At 37.1% G+C, this 18,945-nt stretch overlaps 1 protein-coding gene across 1 annotated transcript in view; it reads right to left on the bottom strand.

Moving 5' to 3' along the window:
- Positions 1-18,945, bottom strand: part of prkci (protein kinase C, iota) — a 50,081-nt gene that overhangs the window by 7,861 nt on the left and 23,275 nt on the right. Inside the window, exons 3-13 of the mRNA XM_038291926.1 lie at positions 15,588-15,677; positions 13,723-13,773; positions 10,029-10,114; positions 9,703-9,840; positions 9,563-9,617; positions 6,319-6,374; positions 5,256-5,432; positions 3,037-3,134; positions 1,195-1,281; positions 979-1,114; positions 771-858 (exon numbers count right to left, since the gene is read on the bottom strand). Of these exons, the coding sequence (XP_038147854.1) occupies positions 771-858; positions 979-1,114; positions 1,195-1,281; positions 3,037-3,134; positions 5,256-5,432; positions 6,319-6,374; positions 9,563-9,617; positions 9,703-9,840; positions 10,029-10,114; positions 13,723-13,773; positions 15,588-15,677 (1,062 nt within the window). The remainder of the gene's footprint in view (positions 1-770; positions 859-978; positions 1,115-1,194; positions 1,282-3,036; positions 3,135-5,255; positions 5,433-6,318; positions 6,375-9,562; positions 9,618-9,702; positions 9,841-10,028; positions 10,115-13,722; positions 13,774-15,587; positions 15,678-18,945) is intronic.

Genomic DNA, 18,945 nt, shown 5'->3' on the forward strand with positions numbered 1-18,945 from the left:
CTGCCATGTTCAAACAAAATGCCATTTAGTTAAATTGCTGCAATTTCTTTAAAGCTTATTCTAGTCGGCCACTGAGGCTCAGCTTAGTGTCGAAACATGTTTGTTAACAACTTGATCTTTCTGGTAAACAGTAATAAGAGACAATGCATTGAAAACTAAAAGGGATGCTTACTTTTATTAATGGTTTCTCTGTCATGAAAGATACGTGAGGTAAATCAGGGCTTTTTAAGCACCCCACCATTTTTTTTTTTTTTTTAACACCAAGAGACTTGTCGCTACGATACCCTTTTGGTTGCCAGGGAGTTTTTCCTATTTTAAAGTTATTGTTTAATGTGCTGATAATTATAGCTGTGGATTTCAGAGGAGCAAAGTGACATTTAACGGAGCAGCTGAAACTACATGCAGTTTCTGCTGTAAATGTAATGAGTTAGATTTGACTCATAAGTCTTTCGCCGGATATCTTCTAAAGTTCAAGTAGAAACTTAAAAGTTTCCCGATAAAATTGTTATAGTTTGAATTTATCTAGTTTAACAGCTCTTTTCAGGGTTTGTTTTTCCCCCTAAATGACGCCACATTTGTTTAATCTGCTTTCATCTTGTTTTTCCTTGTAACATTTCACACAGCACACATAAATTTCCAGCTCAATTTCAGCAGCCACCATTATAACTGAAAGCATCATTTCACAGATCTCATCATAACTCCACGGTAACTTTTCATGGGCAATCATCGGATAGCGTTTCTAGTAAGTGCCTTCCTCTTGTAATTCTTACCATAATCCTCTCCTCTGAGTATTTCAGGAGCGATGTAATTAGGGGTACCACAGAAAGTGCTTGTTGTATCGCCTGGTCTCAAACCCTCCTGCAAAAACAGAAAAGATTGTTGATGTGAAATAAGTAAACCCACACCTCTGGAGTTCTGCAGCTTGCTTTTATCCAAAGTGCGGCTCCATTAGTTCACTTGTTGACAAGGAAACCACACCTTGCACATGCCGTAGTCTGTGAGTTTGATGTGTCCCTCAGAGTCCAGCAGCACGTTGTCAAGCTTCAGGTCTCTGTAGATGATTCCCCGCTCGTGGAGGTAGTTCAGCGCCAGACTGATCTCTGCTGAGTAGAATCTGAAGCAACAGAAAGATCACAAATCATCAACTTCAATGTGTCTTTGTGCTTATAAAAACAAAATAATTGCAATGTTTACCTGGCATGTTCTTCTGGGAGTTTTCTTTGTCTCTGCATGTGGAACATCAGGTCACCCCCATTTACATATTCAATAACAAAGAACAGTCTGAGGGGAAAAAAGAAAAAACATTTTGTTTGTGTTAAAATGTTTATTCATTGTCTGCAGGATGTATAGATAAAAACAGAACAGTTTGTTCTGTTTTGGGGGGTTAAACAGTGGGTGGTAGTTCTAAATATGATTTTATGATGGGAATCTCCCACAGTCTGAAGTGTGACCACAAATAGCTTGTTATATAGGGACAGTAATATCGCTACCACTTATTTAGTAGCATTCAATATCATCTGGGTACATTTTGAAATGACAGAATATTTTCCCTATATGACTGTTTAAAACTTTAGAAAGGTTTTGTTGTGTCTGACAGGGTCACAACTTTCACACCATACACAACTAAAAATAAACAATTGATATATACCTCAAACCATGATACCTAGAGCTCCACTTGAAGTTACAAAGAATAACCCTCTCACTTGTTAATTTTTCAAATGAATAATTGAAGTTAAAATCTAGTTGATCTGGCCTGTGTTTTATGTAACAGATCAATAAAATGGTGACAAACTTAGTGGAAGAAAAAAAAAAAGATGCATGGATTTCAAAGCTGTTGTTACAGCTACAAATATTTAAGAAGACGTGGAGGTTTAAAGGTTTTTCCCTTCACTGAAGAGGATAGAGAGCATCTTTGTCTAGCTAGAATTCAACTTTTTAACATCCGCTAAGATACAGATATGGTAACTTTGAGTATGGATCATGCATACTTTTATTCTGCTTATGTTTGGCTCCACCCTCTGACTGAGAAAATATGATGCCTGATGATCGGCACCATATAGATACATTTCTGCCACAAACAACTATGTAGCCGGTGAATGTCAACAAAGAATTCAGCAGACAATAGTGGGCAGTAGAGCTGACCAGGATTTATCCATCAGTTCATTGTTCAGCTAGAAATTGAACCTCAGCTCTTGTTTGAAGACTTTCACAGCTTCTAACAGGTATTCTTGCAGATTATTCCATATTTAACTCGATCCAGCTACTTAGCTTCCCCGTCCCCTAAGTATAAGACTGTCACTACCGTATCTGATGGTGTGTTTAAGGTAAAGCAAAGCATGTTTTACCACTAAATTATACGTTTTGGCCAGGGGACCTTTTTCCACATGGGTGCTTTGTGCATCAATAGTGGGAATCAGCAGAAAAAGGGATTTCTAAGGCTAGACGACACGACTTAGAAATTAGATATCTGATTTTTTTCCTACCAAATCTGAAGAATACATTTTTTCTCCTCACAAAAATGACAACTGGCATACAATACTTCCAAAAACAAACATTGTCTTTAATCATAATCCCCTCTAGGAAGTGACCTTAAATTAAAAGGCAATAAAATTAACGCTGTTAAACGTTCTAGTGAAACTATCATGTTTAACTACAAACAAAAATATAACAAAACATTTCTTTTTGCAGCTATTGGTTTCATACAGAGCCAGGAGGTAAGTTTATTAGTTATAGTTACACATCTGAGGAGAAAAGCTGACAAATAGTGTCGCTATGAGCTACAGAAGCCTAAGGAGTGGATTACTTTAAAAAAAAAAAAAAAAAATGCAGATTTTCCTAAAATTATATCTTCATAAAGAAAAAAACAAAGAAGATTAATCATTTTTATTGATTAATCACAAAGCCTTCCCAAGAACAACAGGCAATGAACATTGCATTGTTAGATTCGGGGGTAAAATAAAGGCAAGCATTTTTCTGAAATAAAGCAGGCGGTAACAAGGGTCACTGATGACCCTCAGATGACAGAAGGAATCTTACCTGCTGTCTGTCTGGAAACAGGAGTGGAGGCCCACCAAGAATGGATGATTAGAGGCCTGTTCAAAGACGTGCTTTTCTGTTTGGACCCAATCGATGTCCTGGAGGAGAAACACACAAAGACGCAGCCAAATGTCAATCAGAGATCATTGCGACATAGTATCCCTGAGCTAATAACAGCTGAATAAGCAGATTGCCCTTCTACAAAGCTCAGGGTTTGGTTGTATGGAAGGTGGCCAGCTGCAGTACAAAAAAAAAAAGGGCTGAGCTAAGAGAAGCGGCAGGACGACTCCATCGATGTTTGGAAGATAATACATCTGAACACGGATGCTGCTCAAGCTGACAGGGCAGGGACAGCTGAACACTTCAACATTGATCGAGAGGCTGTTTGTCAATTTGTCAATCATGCTAAGTGCATCTAATCAAATCTAACCACCCGTGATGCTGCTGGCTGCGCTGCTACATGTGTCGATGGATCAATTTCTGATGACATGATGGTTTATCTACACCTTCTTAGAGAGACTGATGGCTTTCAAAAGGTCTGTCAAGTTGAAGAAGTGTTTCAGACAGGATGAGAAGATGAATGTTCAGAGACAGAAGACAGATGTTCATCACGCAATGCATAACATTTTTTCAATTAGTTAATCATACCGAGTGACTTTTAACCTGGACCCCTGAATATCTAAGGGAAGAAAATAAATTATATATGCTACATTAGTGTCCATAATATTCATGACCTACATTCATAGCCATAATATGCAAAGCCTATATGTGTATCTATTATATTCATATTTTTATTTACACACCATAGCAGCATCCCACTCTGACTTGACTATTTTAAAATATGTTTTAAACTCTCATCTTTTCTCTCTGGAGTTTAATACTCAAAAGGGAATTGGTTTTGGTTGATTTTATGCTTCTCTTTTATTTTGTATTGACATTCAATTTTGTATTATTTGCTTTTATATATTTTCTTTTATCTTAGTGCATTTAATGGTGTTTTTGTGTTTAATGGTGTTTGTATTTCTGCGATAAAATGCTATATATAAATAACATTGGATTGGAAAGATTAGTCAAATCTACACATTTTCATTACCTAAACAAATAACCGCTTTGACAATTTCACCTGGCTTATATGAAGTAGTTTCAGCAAAAAAATATAGCGGTAAAATTAAAGGTGTAACACCCTTTTTTTTGTGTCCCATTTAACAACATAGTGGAAGAAACCTGACCAAGCTGCTCCAGAACAGGAGAACACTTGGTGTTTTTGGTCTCTCCAATGTTGTAGTCCACAGTTAAAAAACAAAAAATAAAGAACCTGAGTATTTAACCGGTAAAAAAAATAAAATAAATAAAAAATACAGAGCCGAACAGTTTAAAACATTAGAAATTGACAGCAGTCTACATCCACTGAAAACTATTTAAGACTTTCAAGAATTGCTGTCATTTATAATAATTTCCAAATTTCCAGGGCCTTGAACTTATTTATTTTCACAAATTCACAGATTTTCATCAATTTTAGGATGTGTGGAAACACTGGGGAGGAAGGAACAGCTTCGGAAAGCTTTCCATGAAGATAAAAAATCCAATTATGCTTCATTTCAAAAGTCATAAATTGATTAAAGCAGATTCATTGCAGAATGTTCTTGCAAAAATTACATGGCTTCATACCTGTTTTGCCAGTCATCATTTTTAAATTATTTTTAGCAAATTAAAATGAAACTTGTAGTTTTGTGATGTTCTGGGTTCTATTGTGAGCTATTCAAAGAGTTGTTGGTGTGCTTTTGAATTAATGTACTTTAGTCGGTGGCTTTGTTAATCTTTCAGGCCGACAGCTTTCAGTGTTGTTGAAATTTCTTTATATTTGGGCATGATCTGTTCATTTCACCTACTTCATGTTGTCTGACTGGTTCTATCTAAGTGATTTCTGGACTCTACAGGTAGATGCAATAAGAGCAGTGTGCAGCAGGTGATAATTAACTGACTGAAACTTTGGCGATAGTTAACAGCGGAGCTGACTTCCTCGTCATAAATACAACTGTCATTAGAAATATCTTAGATGTAGAACGTCCAAGAATCTGACTGTAATTATAAGTCTGTAAAGAAAGGTGGAGTTACTGGAAACATTTTCCAGTAAGAAAAGAAAGAAAGAAAAGCCTGTTTTGTTCTTGGTATCCTTTTATTACTATAAACATTAAAAAAGCCCTTCCAGGATCAAATACCTCGTCATCATTGACAAGCTCCTTCTTGACGACCTTCATGGCGTAGATGCGCTCTGTCTTCTTCAGCTGCACCAACAGCACCTTGGCGTAGCTGCCTCTGCCGATCACCCGCAGCAGATCAAAGTCTGCCAGGCCCAGGCTGGTGGGAGACTTCCCCGTGTCTCTACTGCTGCGCGCCTGGAGGGGAGGCAGGTAGCAGAGACGGGAAAGTGAGGGAAAAAGAAAAAAAGCAACAAGCAGGATGGTAAATCACATCATCAAAACAGTAAACAACCTAATATGATGATTACAAAGTCAACGGAGACAATCTGATATGAATCATTTCCATCCATCTACCTTTCTCAATCTAATTTCATCTGTGAAGTATTGACAGCGCTGATGATTTGGTTTGGACAGGAAGATGATTTCCTTTGGGTAACTTTGCAAATGAGATTGCAGCAGCTCCCACTGCAACTTTTAGAGAATAAATCTTTCTAATGATTTCCATGTGTCTATTAAAAACCACCATGCAGCTTGCATTAGGTTAGGCCCTTGTATTACAGTCATATTTCTCTGTAAACATGGCTCCCACTTCATCTTTTCCTCACCCGTCTATTTCACCTTCCCTCTAAATCCTCTCAGCAGTAAAATGATTTAACCTCCTTCCTTTACATGAAAACTATCTACAGTGTCTCCTCCTAATCTACTGAATTTCGTAGAATTGTATTTATTCCTCCCCAGCCTCAGCCCCACAGGTTCATCCAAACTAGAGTAACCTCTAACTCCATCCAGAGCCATTAATCAGCTGCTGTTGTTGGGAGCTGTGATAAAAGGTTACTTAATTAGCTCCACCAATGGAAATCAATACTGGAGCGGTGCGAGGGGGCCTATGTCTGCACAGCCTATCACAGAGGCACAGTGGGTAAACAATACGTACAACGTTCACAAGGAGACTACCACCCTTATTATGGATTATTTTGTTTCCTCTTCACGCACTAATCATTGGGGTTGCTGAAGATTTTTAAAACATCTGAATAAATGACAAGTTGTCATGTGTGTGACAATCAACAGATTTCACTCTCACCTCTTTCTCCTCTCCATCGTAACTCAAGCTTCGAATGGAGTCTTTCGTCTGAGGGCCTGATAAGGAAGGAAAGTGAGGAAAACAAGTAGAAAAGTGGCAGACAGAGTGACAGACAGACATAAGGAGAGGACGAGGTAGGAGGGGAGGGGAAACGAGTAGAGAAGGAAACAAAATAGGTGAGAGACAGTCACACGTTTTGTTCACAGCTCACTGCAATGCCTGGGTAATTTCTCACTTGGCAAAAAGAAATGTTTTTTTATATACTTTTTTTTGTTAAAAGAAAAAAATAGAAGGCTGCTCTGTTTGGGAAATATTCAATTTTTTTAAATCTGCACAACCCACCGAGGTGGTTTGCTGGCATCCACAGCAGAGGCTGGTTCTCTATAATCACTAACTACTGCTTCAAACTGGCTCATTTCAGTCAACATCTCACCCACCTGGCTGGGCTTATATCTACACATAAACCTCAGATTATAGTCCACGCAGCAGTTGTTGGTAATGTAGTCCAAATGTTTAGGTGAAAAAAATCTGATTATGTTAACGATTCAATTTTAAGTCTCTGTATTATAATTGTAATTAGTTAAAAGATAGGAATGTCACCTTTATTTAATAAAGTCAAAGACATACCAGTTTATTCATGTGAGGTTGATTACTTAAAATCTTCTATTAACAATCAAAGGTTTGATTATTTTTAGCTTAGAATTAAAAACATTCTCCTTCCAGGTTGTCATAGGAACGCATGAAAGACATTTATAATTTAACAAATACCATGACGTAGCCCATCTTTTTGAATTTATTTAGGATTCTAAATTAGTCTGAGCCTCGTGAGTTTATCTAAATCCTCTAAATACTCAACCAAGGTCAATTCACAAACTGGGTCTCAAGGTCGTATGGGTTCAATTGAAATTAGAATGAATAATTCATAAAAAAATGAATGCTCTATAGAATAACTATAAATAGTCATGTACTTGAAATATAGGTTTACTGCAAGTGAAAAAAAAGTGTTTCTTGGCAAATTTCATAGTAAAAAAATTTTTCTATTTAGGAGTGCACCGATTTATCAGGCAGCCCATCTATCAGCTTCCATGTTCTTAATTTTGGAGATGCGTGATTGGCCAATACTTGGATGAGAAACCAATATTTTCAGTATATCTAGTCTTCCTTGAAAGGTCTGAAATCTACCCACTGTCAATGCCTTAAACTTTAATTTATATATAAAGCAGTTATTTCGGAGGTTTTTAATTATTTCACAGGCAATGACTTTCAGTAAGATAAGATTAAAATATCCTGTGTTTTGTGATCTTATAGCAACTGACTGTGTAGGTTATCAAAACAAATATGCATCGGTCGAAATTGCAATCAACGTGCCAGGCTTTTTAAAGATCGGAAATAGGAGAACGTCCAGAAACCTGTAATCTGTGCACCTCTAAATTCATCTTTATGCTACATTCAGACCGCAGGCTGTAGAATCACCAGAAGCGGCAAGTTTACATGAAAAGTCAATGGTTGTCGCATATCAAGGTGCAGCAAAAGGTCCGGCAGCGCGTTTTGAGCAGCACGGCGGCGCAGCGGAAGCAGCGCCTAATGAGCTTCTGAGCATCTGAAGGGCTTCAGAAGCAGCCACTGCTGGAGTTGGAAATATTTAACTTTTGCTGCACACAGTTAATTAATGGCCAAATCATCTTAGAATGTCGAAACCTGCTGGCAAAAACCAGAGGCTGCTGGTGAACGGGATTCCCAGTGACAGAGCTTCGCCGTTGTACTGGAGTCTGAAAGGCTCCAACAGCGAAATAATATCGTAATCTGGATGAAGTGACTGCACTGATAAAGTTTTAAGGTGGACTTTCTCACTTAAAAATCATTATTCATCAAAACAAGCCAAGCGACTCTTTCCATTTCATCCGCCATTGTTACAGGCAAAGAAATGTAGGGTAGCTCCGCCCAACATGTATCAAACCCACTTTTCGACCATGCAGCTAGAGCAGCAAAGATGTTTAAGCCGCGCGTCAGACAGACTGGTACAAGCATCAAAAATGAAACGGCACGCGCATTTTCGTTGCTTCTGCTGCGTGCGGTCTGAAGGTAGTATTACAGAAGGTCTTTCAAAGTAAGTCAAGCAACTCTGAAGCACAGCCTCTAAATACTTGCTCGTTTTGCCTAAATTTCTGGAACAGTGTGGCACGGCATGGGGGCAATCAGTTAGATGTCAAGACAGACCAGGTTGCTCAAATACTGATACTTAGTGTCCAATTGATTCTCTGTGAAGTTTAAGGCAAAGCAGTTTGCTGAAAAGTCAGAAACAGCAACAGTTGTTACTAAAGAGGGTATTATTACTTTTGGCAATGTGGACAGGAGCCAAGTCCTGCTGGAAAATTACATCAACATCTCTATAAAACTTATCAGCAAAGGGAAGCATGAAGTGCTTTAGAATTTCCTGGTTTCATCGGCACTGACTTTGGACTTGATAAAACAAATGAAAAGAAATTGGGACTAAAGTGACTTCTAAATGAAGTGTAAAATGTACTCTTGTCCAAAAAGATTACTTAGGTTTCCTGAGCAGAGGTACAGTCCTTCTCCCTACTAAGCTCAACTGAAATGATTCTGAATTTCTCTCAACAGTGACAGAACACAAAGCCAGATTTGCAAACGAATTCCCTTTTATCGCCTTAAAGAACTCACTCATGATGCCGTCCACGCCCTGAATCACCCTTGAAACCTTTGAACGGGCTGTGCTTCGCAACCTTGTTAAATATTTTTAAACATTTGTTTTCACCCAATTTTACATCAACTTTCAGCTTCTTTAGCAAGAAGGTTTTGTTTCTTAACCTGCTTGTAGAGTTAGTAAACCTCTGTTTGCAGGAAACTGGAGCCAACAACAGTGGCAGTTTAGACCAGAAGGACCTAACCTTACTGAATCAGCATTTTATTGTCCTTATGTCCAATAAATTAATATTCAGAAATCAATGGCCGAACACATAGGTTTGTGTGTACTTACACTTAAAAGTAAAATATAAAACTAACTTTTTGATTTAAAAATCATTGAAATGCGACATCTGCTGTACAATAATCTAACTGAGCTGTGCCTGTGGAGATGTGAGTAGGTCAGACATTCACAAAGTGCGTCATGTTTGTGGTCCTTATTGGCGTTTGAGATGCTGAGCCAGAGTTTCACTTCAACAAGATCTAAACGTTGTGGAGATGTTTGAGATGTGCAAATCAACCAGGTAGAAAAAGTGTGCATTACCTTGATGTTCAGCTGGGTCTAGATGACTCGATGGTGTGCTGGGCATTATTGGTTCCTGGATGAATTCAACCATTAGTTCTCGTTAGGAAAAACCAATTCAGATCACCCAAGTAGAAAATATCACTTGTGAGCGATCTCACCTGAATCATCTGTCGACCGCACTCCACTGTTACCAGTTTATGGCACTTCTTATGTACCAGCAGTTTGCAGTTGATGCATTTGTAACCTTGCCTTCCCAGACCCCAGATTCGGTCTGTACAGATGGCACAGTGAGCTCGCTACATGGGAAGGTCAACAGAAGCAAACAATCGTCTTAGAAAACTGGTCGTTTTATAGAACAGTAATTTTCATCTGATAGAAGTTTCTACTCAAAGTGTATATAATGAAACTCTTACATGACAACCTCAAACAGAGCAGGACAAAAACTAAATTAGACCCATACACTAATTTCACCATCTTGTCTTACCCTGTTGAAGCGTTTGGCCTGAAAGGCATGGCCACTTGCGTAGTAAAGCTTCCTCCAACGTCGGGCACCGCGGCGATATATCGACTCTAAGAAGAAAGATAGACCACAGTAAATGGATGAATGTTTACTATTCTAACTGGTCTGAATGACAAAAAGTTTCCAGTTTAAACCATTAATTTAACCCATAACCTTTGTAGGATGTTTTTTTGAGCTAGCAACATTGGTTTGTAATAACAGAGCGATAGCAACTAAAATATTCATCCAGTCACTATTTTACCAGACTTTAGTTCCAGATTTTTCCTGCTGTTTTTACATACATGTGTGTACAAAACATAATTGAGTTTTATTAACTTGATATTTCACAAAAACAAAAACAACTCAGTGCTGAAGCTAAATACTGACACAGAAAAAGGTAAATACGTTTTTTATTGCCATTTTTACACATTGGGACAAACGGACATGAAAGATCAGCCCCAATTAAGATGTTTTACTGATTTTTAACTGACTTCAGCTAGATTAAAAAAGTGGTGAAATTAAACATTTCAAAAGTTGAGGAACACAAACGTTATGCTTCGCATTTACGTGGGACTGGAAGACTCATGAAGGTCTAGAAAAGCGTGTGAAACAACACTTTACCAAGTATATGTCTGGTCAGCTGCCAGATAAATCACTCAAAAACCAAAACAATCCATGAGCAAATGTAATTTAATTTTCAATGAGAAAAATGTAAGTTGTGTTGTAATACATCAAAGCTGAAAAAAGATAAACATATATTTATATACACAGAAGTACAAAATAAAAAAAATAGATAAATAAAAAAAGTTCTCCATTCAGATGAAAATGAAATTCCTTACATTTGAGATATATATATATATATACATATATATGTATATATGTATATATATATATACATATATATGTATATATGTGTATATATATATATATATATATATGTATATATGTATATGTATATATATATATATATATATATATATGTATATATGTATATATATATATATATATATATATATATATATATATATATATATATATATATATATATATATATATATATATATATATATATATATATATATATATATATATATGTATATATATATATATATATATATATATATATATATGTATACAGGTGCTGGTCATAAAATTAGAATATCATGAAAAAGTAGATTGATTTCAGTAATTCCATTTAAAAAGTGAAACTTGTATATTATATTCATACATTACATACAAACTCATATATTTCAGATGTTTATTTTGTTTAATTTTGATGATTACAAATGACAACAAATGAAAATCTCAAATTCATCATATCAGAAAATTAGAATATTACTGAAGACCAATAAAAACAAAGGATTTATAGAAATGTTGGCCAACTGAAAAGTATGAACATGAAAAGTATGAGCATGTACAGCACTCAGTATTTAGTTGGGCCTCCTTTGGCCTGTATTACTGCAGCAATGCGGCGTGGCATGGAGTCGATCAGTCTGTGGCACTGCTCAGGTGTTATGATAGCCCAGGTTGCTCTAATAGTGGCTTTTAGCTCTTCTGAATTGTTGGGTCTGGTGTATTGCATCTTCTTCTTCACAATACCCCATAGATTTTCTATGGGGTTAAGGTCAGGAGAGTTTGCTGGCCAATTAAGAACAGGGATACCATGGTCCTTCAACCAGGTACTGGTAGCTTTGGCACTGTGTGCAGGTGCCAAGTCCTGTTGGAAAATGAAATCTGCATCTCCAAAAAGTTGGTCAGCTGCAGGAAGCATGAAGTGCTCTAAAACTTCCTGGTATGTGGCTGCGTTGACCCTGGACCTCAGAAAACACAATGGACCAACACCAGCAGATGACATGGCACCCCAAACCATCACTGACTGTGGAAACTTTACACTGGACTTCAAGCAACGTGGATGAAGTGCCTCTCTTCTTTTCCTCCAGACTCTGGGACCTTGATTTCCAAAGGAAATGCAAAATTTACTTTCATCAGAGAACATGACTTTGGACCACTCACCAGCAGTCCAGTCCTGTTTCTCTTTAGCCCAGGCAAGACGCTTCTGACGCTGTCTGTGGTTCAAGAGTGGCTTGACACAAGGAATGCGACAGCAGAAACCCATGTCTTTCATACGTCTGTGTGTGGTGGTTCTTGAAGCACTCACTCCAGCTGCAGTCCACTCTTTGTGAATCTCCCCCACATTTTTGAATGGGTTTTGTTTCACAATCCTCTCCAGGGTGCGGTTATCTCTCTTGCTTGTACACTTTTTTCGACCACATCTTTTCCTTCCCTTCGCCTCTCTATTAATGTGCTTGGACACTGAGCTCTGTGAACAGCCAGCCTCTTTAGCGATGACCTTTTGTGTCTTGCCCTCCTTGTGCAAGGTGTCGATGGTCGTCTTTTGGACAACTGTCAAGTCAGCAGTCTTCCCCATGATTGTGTAGCCTATAGAACTAGACTGAAAGACCATTTAAAGGCTTTTGCAGGTGGTTTGAGTTAATTAGCTGATTAGAGTGTGGCACCAGGGGCCATCAATTTTGAACCTTTTCACAATATTCTAATTTTCTGATATGATGAATTTGAGATTTTCATTTGTTGTCATTTGTAATCATCAAAATTAAACAAAATAAACATCTGAAATATATGAGTTTGTATGTAATGTATGAATATAATATACAAGTTTCACTTTTTAAATGGAATTACTGAAATCAATCTACTTTTTCATGATATTCTAATTTTATGACCAGCACCTGTATATATATATATATATATATATATATATATATATGTATATATATATATATATATGTATATGTATATATGTATATATTTATATATATATATTTATATATATATATGTATATATATATATATATATATGTATATATATGTATATGTATATATGTATATATGTATATATATATATATATGTATATATATGTATATATATATATATATGTATATATGTATATATATACACACACACACACAAGATCTCCGGAAATTGTTATGCAGACTCATTTAAATAAATCATTTAAGCACTTTTGGTGTTAAGGTTTTAGCAATAGACTGATACATCGGCTGACTGATAATTTTATCGTTTTCTTTTTTTCTTGCATCCTTATTGCTTCATATGTGTAAAAGCCAATTAGGCTTTAATACAACTGATCGGTGCATTTCCAATTCAGATGGATGCTGCAATATCATTTACACAATTACAGATTTTTCAGAGATGCTTCAAATCAATAATTAAAATAGGCTGAAACAATTAATTGATTATCAAAATAATTGTCAACTAATTCAGTAATCGATTAATCGTTAACTGGAGTATAGAGACTCTAAAGCACGCCTTTAGCTGACAGTGCTGCCCACTTAGAGCAGTAATTATACCAAAATTGTGAAGAAAAAAAAATTTAAATATTTTGCATTTAAGATAAATCTCTCAATATGCTCTATCCACGCAGGGTTTTCGTTCACCTGGTTTGATTCTGTATAAAACCTTCTTTAAGGAACCTTTGCCTATACAATTATGAATTGATTAATCTAAAATAACTGATTCGTTAGCTGCAGTCCTAAATTGGATATAACCCCTTTGCTCATTTTCTTCTTGAGAATCTTTATTTTAGAGTGCAAGTTAAATGCATCAACATTTAGTAAGTTTAAAAGTGACAAAAGGTTTACTCACTGTCTTCCCCTGGACAAGGCATACCGGGCTTTTCAGGAACACACGGAAATACTGGAAGGGAAAAAAAGAATGAAAACTAAATAACACAGCTGATCGGTCAGGTAATGAAAACATACGAGCTCTTTATGATGCAGTCAGTTTCATTTTCTCCTGTCAGATTCAGTGGCTTTAGTTTGAATATGAGTGAATAAATTATCAATGTAAAAGAGCTCCGTATAAGTGCTTAGACTGATGCATTTGCATTTACTCTGTTGAAAAGGCTTCACACCTTATAAGCATCATGTAGAAAGGCTGCTTACTGGATAACGAGAAATCAAACTATATTACAGCAGACTATAAGAGAAAAACACAGTAACCTCCACCCGGAGCAGTGTGAGTCAAAGGGGAGGCGTGGGCAGCAGCCAACAAGCTTGCTAACAAGCGGACCTGGTGGCCCCCAGGCGGCACTGGCAGATCTTACAACAAGACTCCGAACCGCCATCGACGTGGCATCAAGTGAACTATTGACCTGACACCTCTGATTTGATCAAAACATCACATTTAGCCCCAGAAGCTGTTCTTCCCCCAGGTAACAGATTTCTTTAACACAGACAACATGCCAATCAAATGCTTCACACGCATAACTCTTAACCCCATAATAGCATGAGTTAACCCAAAACTTTAGATCCAAGAAGCCGCAAAACACTTGTCAATGTTGTTAGGGCTGATACATAGCAACTAAAGTAGCTTAAGGCTTACAGACAAGCAGCAGTGGAAGTAATTTCTTCACAGGTCACTGGAGCATTAACCCAATGTTTTGATGCTGTTTGTGCACACATGCAGAGACATAAGTTTAAGTCAGAGGGAAACTACAAGCAACCCACTGGATTTTCACAATAGATGGTGATTAACAGCTAAACATCCAGTAGTAGATCCTCATCTAAACTACAAGCAGTGGCCACTGTCCATTCAAAAAGCTAATCTGGATTATTGGTTGGTTTTAAATTCCAAATGCGGACACAGATGAAATCTAAAATCCAACCTTCTGAATACAAAGCTTTAAATGAATAACAACACTGTCAGAACAATGATCTACAAGCAAATGTTGGTCGTTTACAATTCATACAGATCACTTGGAATAATGGTTGGTGTGTCTCCACTCAACTTCGATTAGGACCAGGCTGGCAAACTGATCAGGAGCCAACATCAGCCAGTAAAGAGGGAGCAGTTTACATTTGCATCTGTATGTCTAAGCTTCCAAGGATGTGACTCTTACGGGTAACCTGGATTAATCTGATTGGCTGAGTAATGAGTAGAAAGCCAATTAGAGACCAGCATGAAGTCATACAGAGACCAAAGCCTTCTAAACATTTAAACACAGACATTCAGGCTTCGAGCCTGCCATTGAAACATGTTTCAAGGAGTACAAAAAAAGCCTAAGTTCAAACAAATGGGAAATGGGATGGGAATATGCAACCCATGTTTACTCTGTTGTTTTTTCCCCCTCAAATTTTGATTGTGGCAGCACAGTCTGCTGATAAGTAGCCACAGCTCTAATCTTCAATCAGAGCATCTCTATCCATTAAAGATTAAAGAATCAGTGAGAAATTTTAATAGAAAAGCAAATTTTAACATACTACAATGGTGTCATTTCTGGATGTCTAGAGAAAGCTTAAATAATAAACAAAATAATTAATCCACCCAACAATTTCTACAAATGTCTCTTTTCTTGTGTAAAATAAATGGTGTTATTTGTTTCTCAAAGGCTTTTATTTCTTATCAGTACAACAATGAAGTCTGGCCTTCTAAGCTTCAATAAGACAAATGCTCTGTTTTATATGTAAATTAAATTGATTATAAATGAGAATAAAAAGGGTAAAACTCACTGTGGATCGTCAGCTCAGAGTCTTTGTTGAGTTCATAGAGGCGAAGAGCTTCTTCCAATTCCAGCTGAGATGAGACAGTGCAGGGGTCACCTGATAGCAGAAGAGACATCGTATCATAATGCAAACACACGACTCAAGACTCCGTCTAAAAGACAATATAATCTATTAAAGGTCGTGTTTAACTGGGAAAAGAGACATTTTCTTAAAGAACAGTTATATGAGCCTAGTATTCACAGTGGTTCAGGACCCAGTTTTTAACTTAGGTTAAAGTTTATTTTCCTTTTAAGAACATTGAAGCTGCAACTCCAGATCCAAAACACTTCTTTTTCACAATAAAAAAAAAGAAAAAAAGAAGATAACACCAAGGTTATGACAATACATTTTGTAAACTTTATCGACTAAAGAAGGAGCTGAGTTCTGTAACTTTTAAACCGAGTCGCCTGATATACAGTATGTTTTTAAGCAATAAAAAACAAAAACCCCAATAGATTTATAAAATAGCTATACACAGAGTCATTCTGGGATGTTTTTGGTCAACTTTCACTACATGTATTAAAGACATAGAAAAAACTACACATTTTAAAATGTTATCCTGTCTGTTCATTAGAAAGCTGTAGCCTTCACGGTTACAAAGGTTGTAATGTTTCTGTGTTGGACTTGTTTTCTTTTTTTTTTTTAAGCTTTTTCCATCTCACGACTATATTTTCAGCTGGCTTCATGAAGCATATAAGGCAGAAAGTGCAGGTAAAGGAGCATGAGTTTTTACTACTCTGGCAGTGCCTTCCACATCTAAAGCATCTTCTTCTAACGTTAGGAGACACTACAGGTGTTGTGGAAGTAAACAACCCCCTACGCTACACATCAGATGACAGCAGACTGATGCACAGTGAGCTGTAGGGGTAACCATGACACTTCTCCCCAAACCCCCCAACAATCATACAGTCACTGTAGGAAACAATAAATAAATAAACCATAATTAGAACCTTGCTCTTCGACCAAAGAGCAGAATGATCAGCATGTCATCCAGCTATAGTTGAAATGACACATTTACATACAACTGACAGGACATATACAGGTGCTGGTCATAAAATTAGAATATCATGAAAAAGTAGATTGATTTCAGTAATTCCATTTAAAAAGTGAAACTTGTATATTATATTCATACATTACATACAAACTCATATATTTCAGATGTTTATTTTGTTTAATTTTGATGATTACAAATGACAACAAATGAAAATCTCAAATTCATCATATCAGAAAATTAGAATATTGTGAAAAGGTTCAAAATTGATGGCCCCTGGTGCCACACTCTAATCAGCTAATTAACTCAAACCACCTGCAAAAGCCTTTAAATGGTCTTTCAGTCTAGTTCTATAGGCTACACAATCATGGGGAAGACTGCTGACTTGACAGTTGTCCAAAAGACGACCATCGACACCTTGCACAAGGAGGGCAAGACACAAAAGGTCATCGCTAAAGAGGCTGGCTGTTCACAGAGCTCAGTGTCCAAGCACATTAATAGAGAGGCGAAGGGAAGGAAAAGATGTGGTCGAAAAAAGTGTACAAGCAAGAGAGATAACCGCACCCTGGAGAGGATTGTGAAACAAAACCCATTCAAAAATGTGGGGGAGATTCACAAAGAGTGGACTGCAGCTGGAGTGAGTGCTTCAAGAACCACCACACACAGACGTATGAAAGACATGGGTTTCTGCTGTCGCATTCCTTGTGTCAAGCCACTCTTGAACCACAGACAGCGTCAGAAGCGTCTTGCCTGGGCTAAAGAGAAACAGGACTGGACTGCTGGTGAGTGATCCAAAGTCATGTTCTCTGATGAAAGTAAATTTTGCATTTCCTTTGGAAATCAAGGTCCCAGAGTCTGGAGGAAAAGAAGAGAGGCACTTCATCCACGTTGCTTGAAGTCCAGTGTAAAGTTTCCACAGTCAGTGATGGTTTGGGGTGCCATGTCATCTGCTGGTGTTGGTCCATTGTGTTTTCTGAGGCCCAGGGTCAACGCAGCCACATACCAGGAAGTTTTAGAGCACTTCATGCTTCCTGCAGCTGACCAACTTTTTGGAGATGCAGATTTCATTTTCCAACAGGACTTGGCACCTGCACACAGTGCCAAAGCTACCAGTACCTGGTTGAAGGACCATGGTATCCCTGTTCTTAATTGGCCAGCAAACTCTCCTGACCTTAACCCCATAGAAAATCTATGGGGTATTGTGAAGAAGAAGATGCAATACACCAGACCCAACAATTCAGAAGAGCTAAAAGCCACTATTAGAGCAACCTGGGCTATCATAACACCTGAGCAGTGCCACAGACTGATCGACTCCATGCCACGCCGCATTGCTGCAGTAATACAGGCCAAAGGAGGCCCAACTAAATACTGAGTGCTGTACATGCTCATACTTTTCATGTTCATACTTTTCAGTTGGCCAACATTTCTATAAATCCTTTTTTTTTTATTGGTCTTCAGTAATATTCTAATTTTCTGATATGATGAATTTGAGATTTTCATTTGTTGTCATTTGTAATCATCAAAATTAAACAAAATAAACATCTGAAATATATGAGTTTGTATGTAATGTATGAATATAATATACAAGTTTCACTTTTTAAATGGAATTACTGAAATCAATCTACTTTTTCATGATATTCTAATTTTATGACCAGCACCTGTACTATAAAGTTTCAGTTTCATTTTTCTTTGTAAATACAGCTGAACAGCCGCTCAGACATTCAGACGCCGATTCTGTTTTTAGGGTTGATGACAAACCACTGATAAATGTAACAGGAACACAGGCTGTGACACATACTGGAAGAAATGTTTATATACCTTAATGTTTGACTAATTGCAAGTATGTGACATTCATCCTGCTCGGTTTTTATTGCAGTCTAGGACCTTTTGGAGTAATTTAAGAAATATGACACAGAATACACATCCAGAAATACCTTGTTTCCTGGTTTTTATCAAATTTAAAAACATAACGTCTTCTATAAAGCAGAATTCAACTGTATTTAAGAGGCTCTTGTGTGTAAATAAAAAAGTATTCAGTTCAGCACTCAGATTGGGAAACCTAGTTTATAACAGAGGTGCGTGCTACATATTATACTGCAACTGTGATTAAAATTGCTTATAGTGGGGTTAAAGAGAGAGTGTAGAGCAGAGCTTCACATCTCACCAACAGAATGTTTGAGATGCAAATCAGCTGTGTAGGAATGAAGACAGACAGAAAATCTCTGCTGTTTCGGAAAAATCTTCCAAAAATGAAAAAATGAAAAAATGAAAAGAAAAAAAAAGAGCTATGCTGGTTTTTATTTTGTCATGAATAGCAAACCTGGAGCTGAAGAT

Source organism: Cyprinodon tularosa, unplaced genomic scaffold, assembly GCF_016077235.1.
Source record: "Cyprinodon tularosa strain WSP-4 unplaced genomic scaffold, ASM1607723v1 ctg304, whole genome shotgun sequence".
NCBI classification, from domain to species: Eukaryota; Metazoa; Chordata; class Actinopteri; order Cyprinodontiformes; family Cyprinodontidae; genus Cyprinodon; species Cyprinodon tularosa.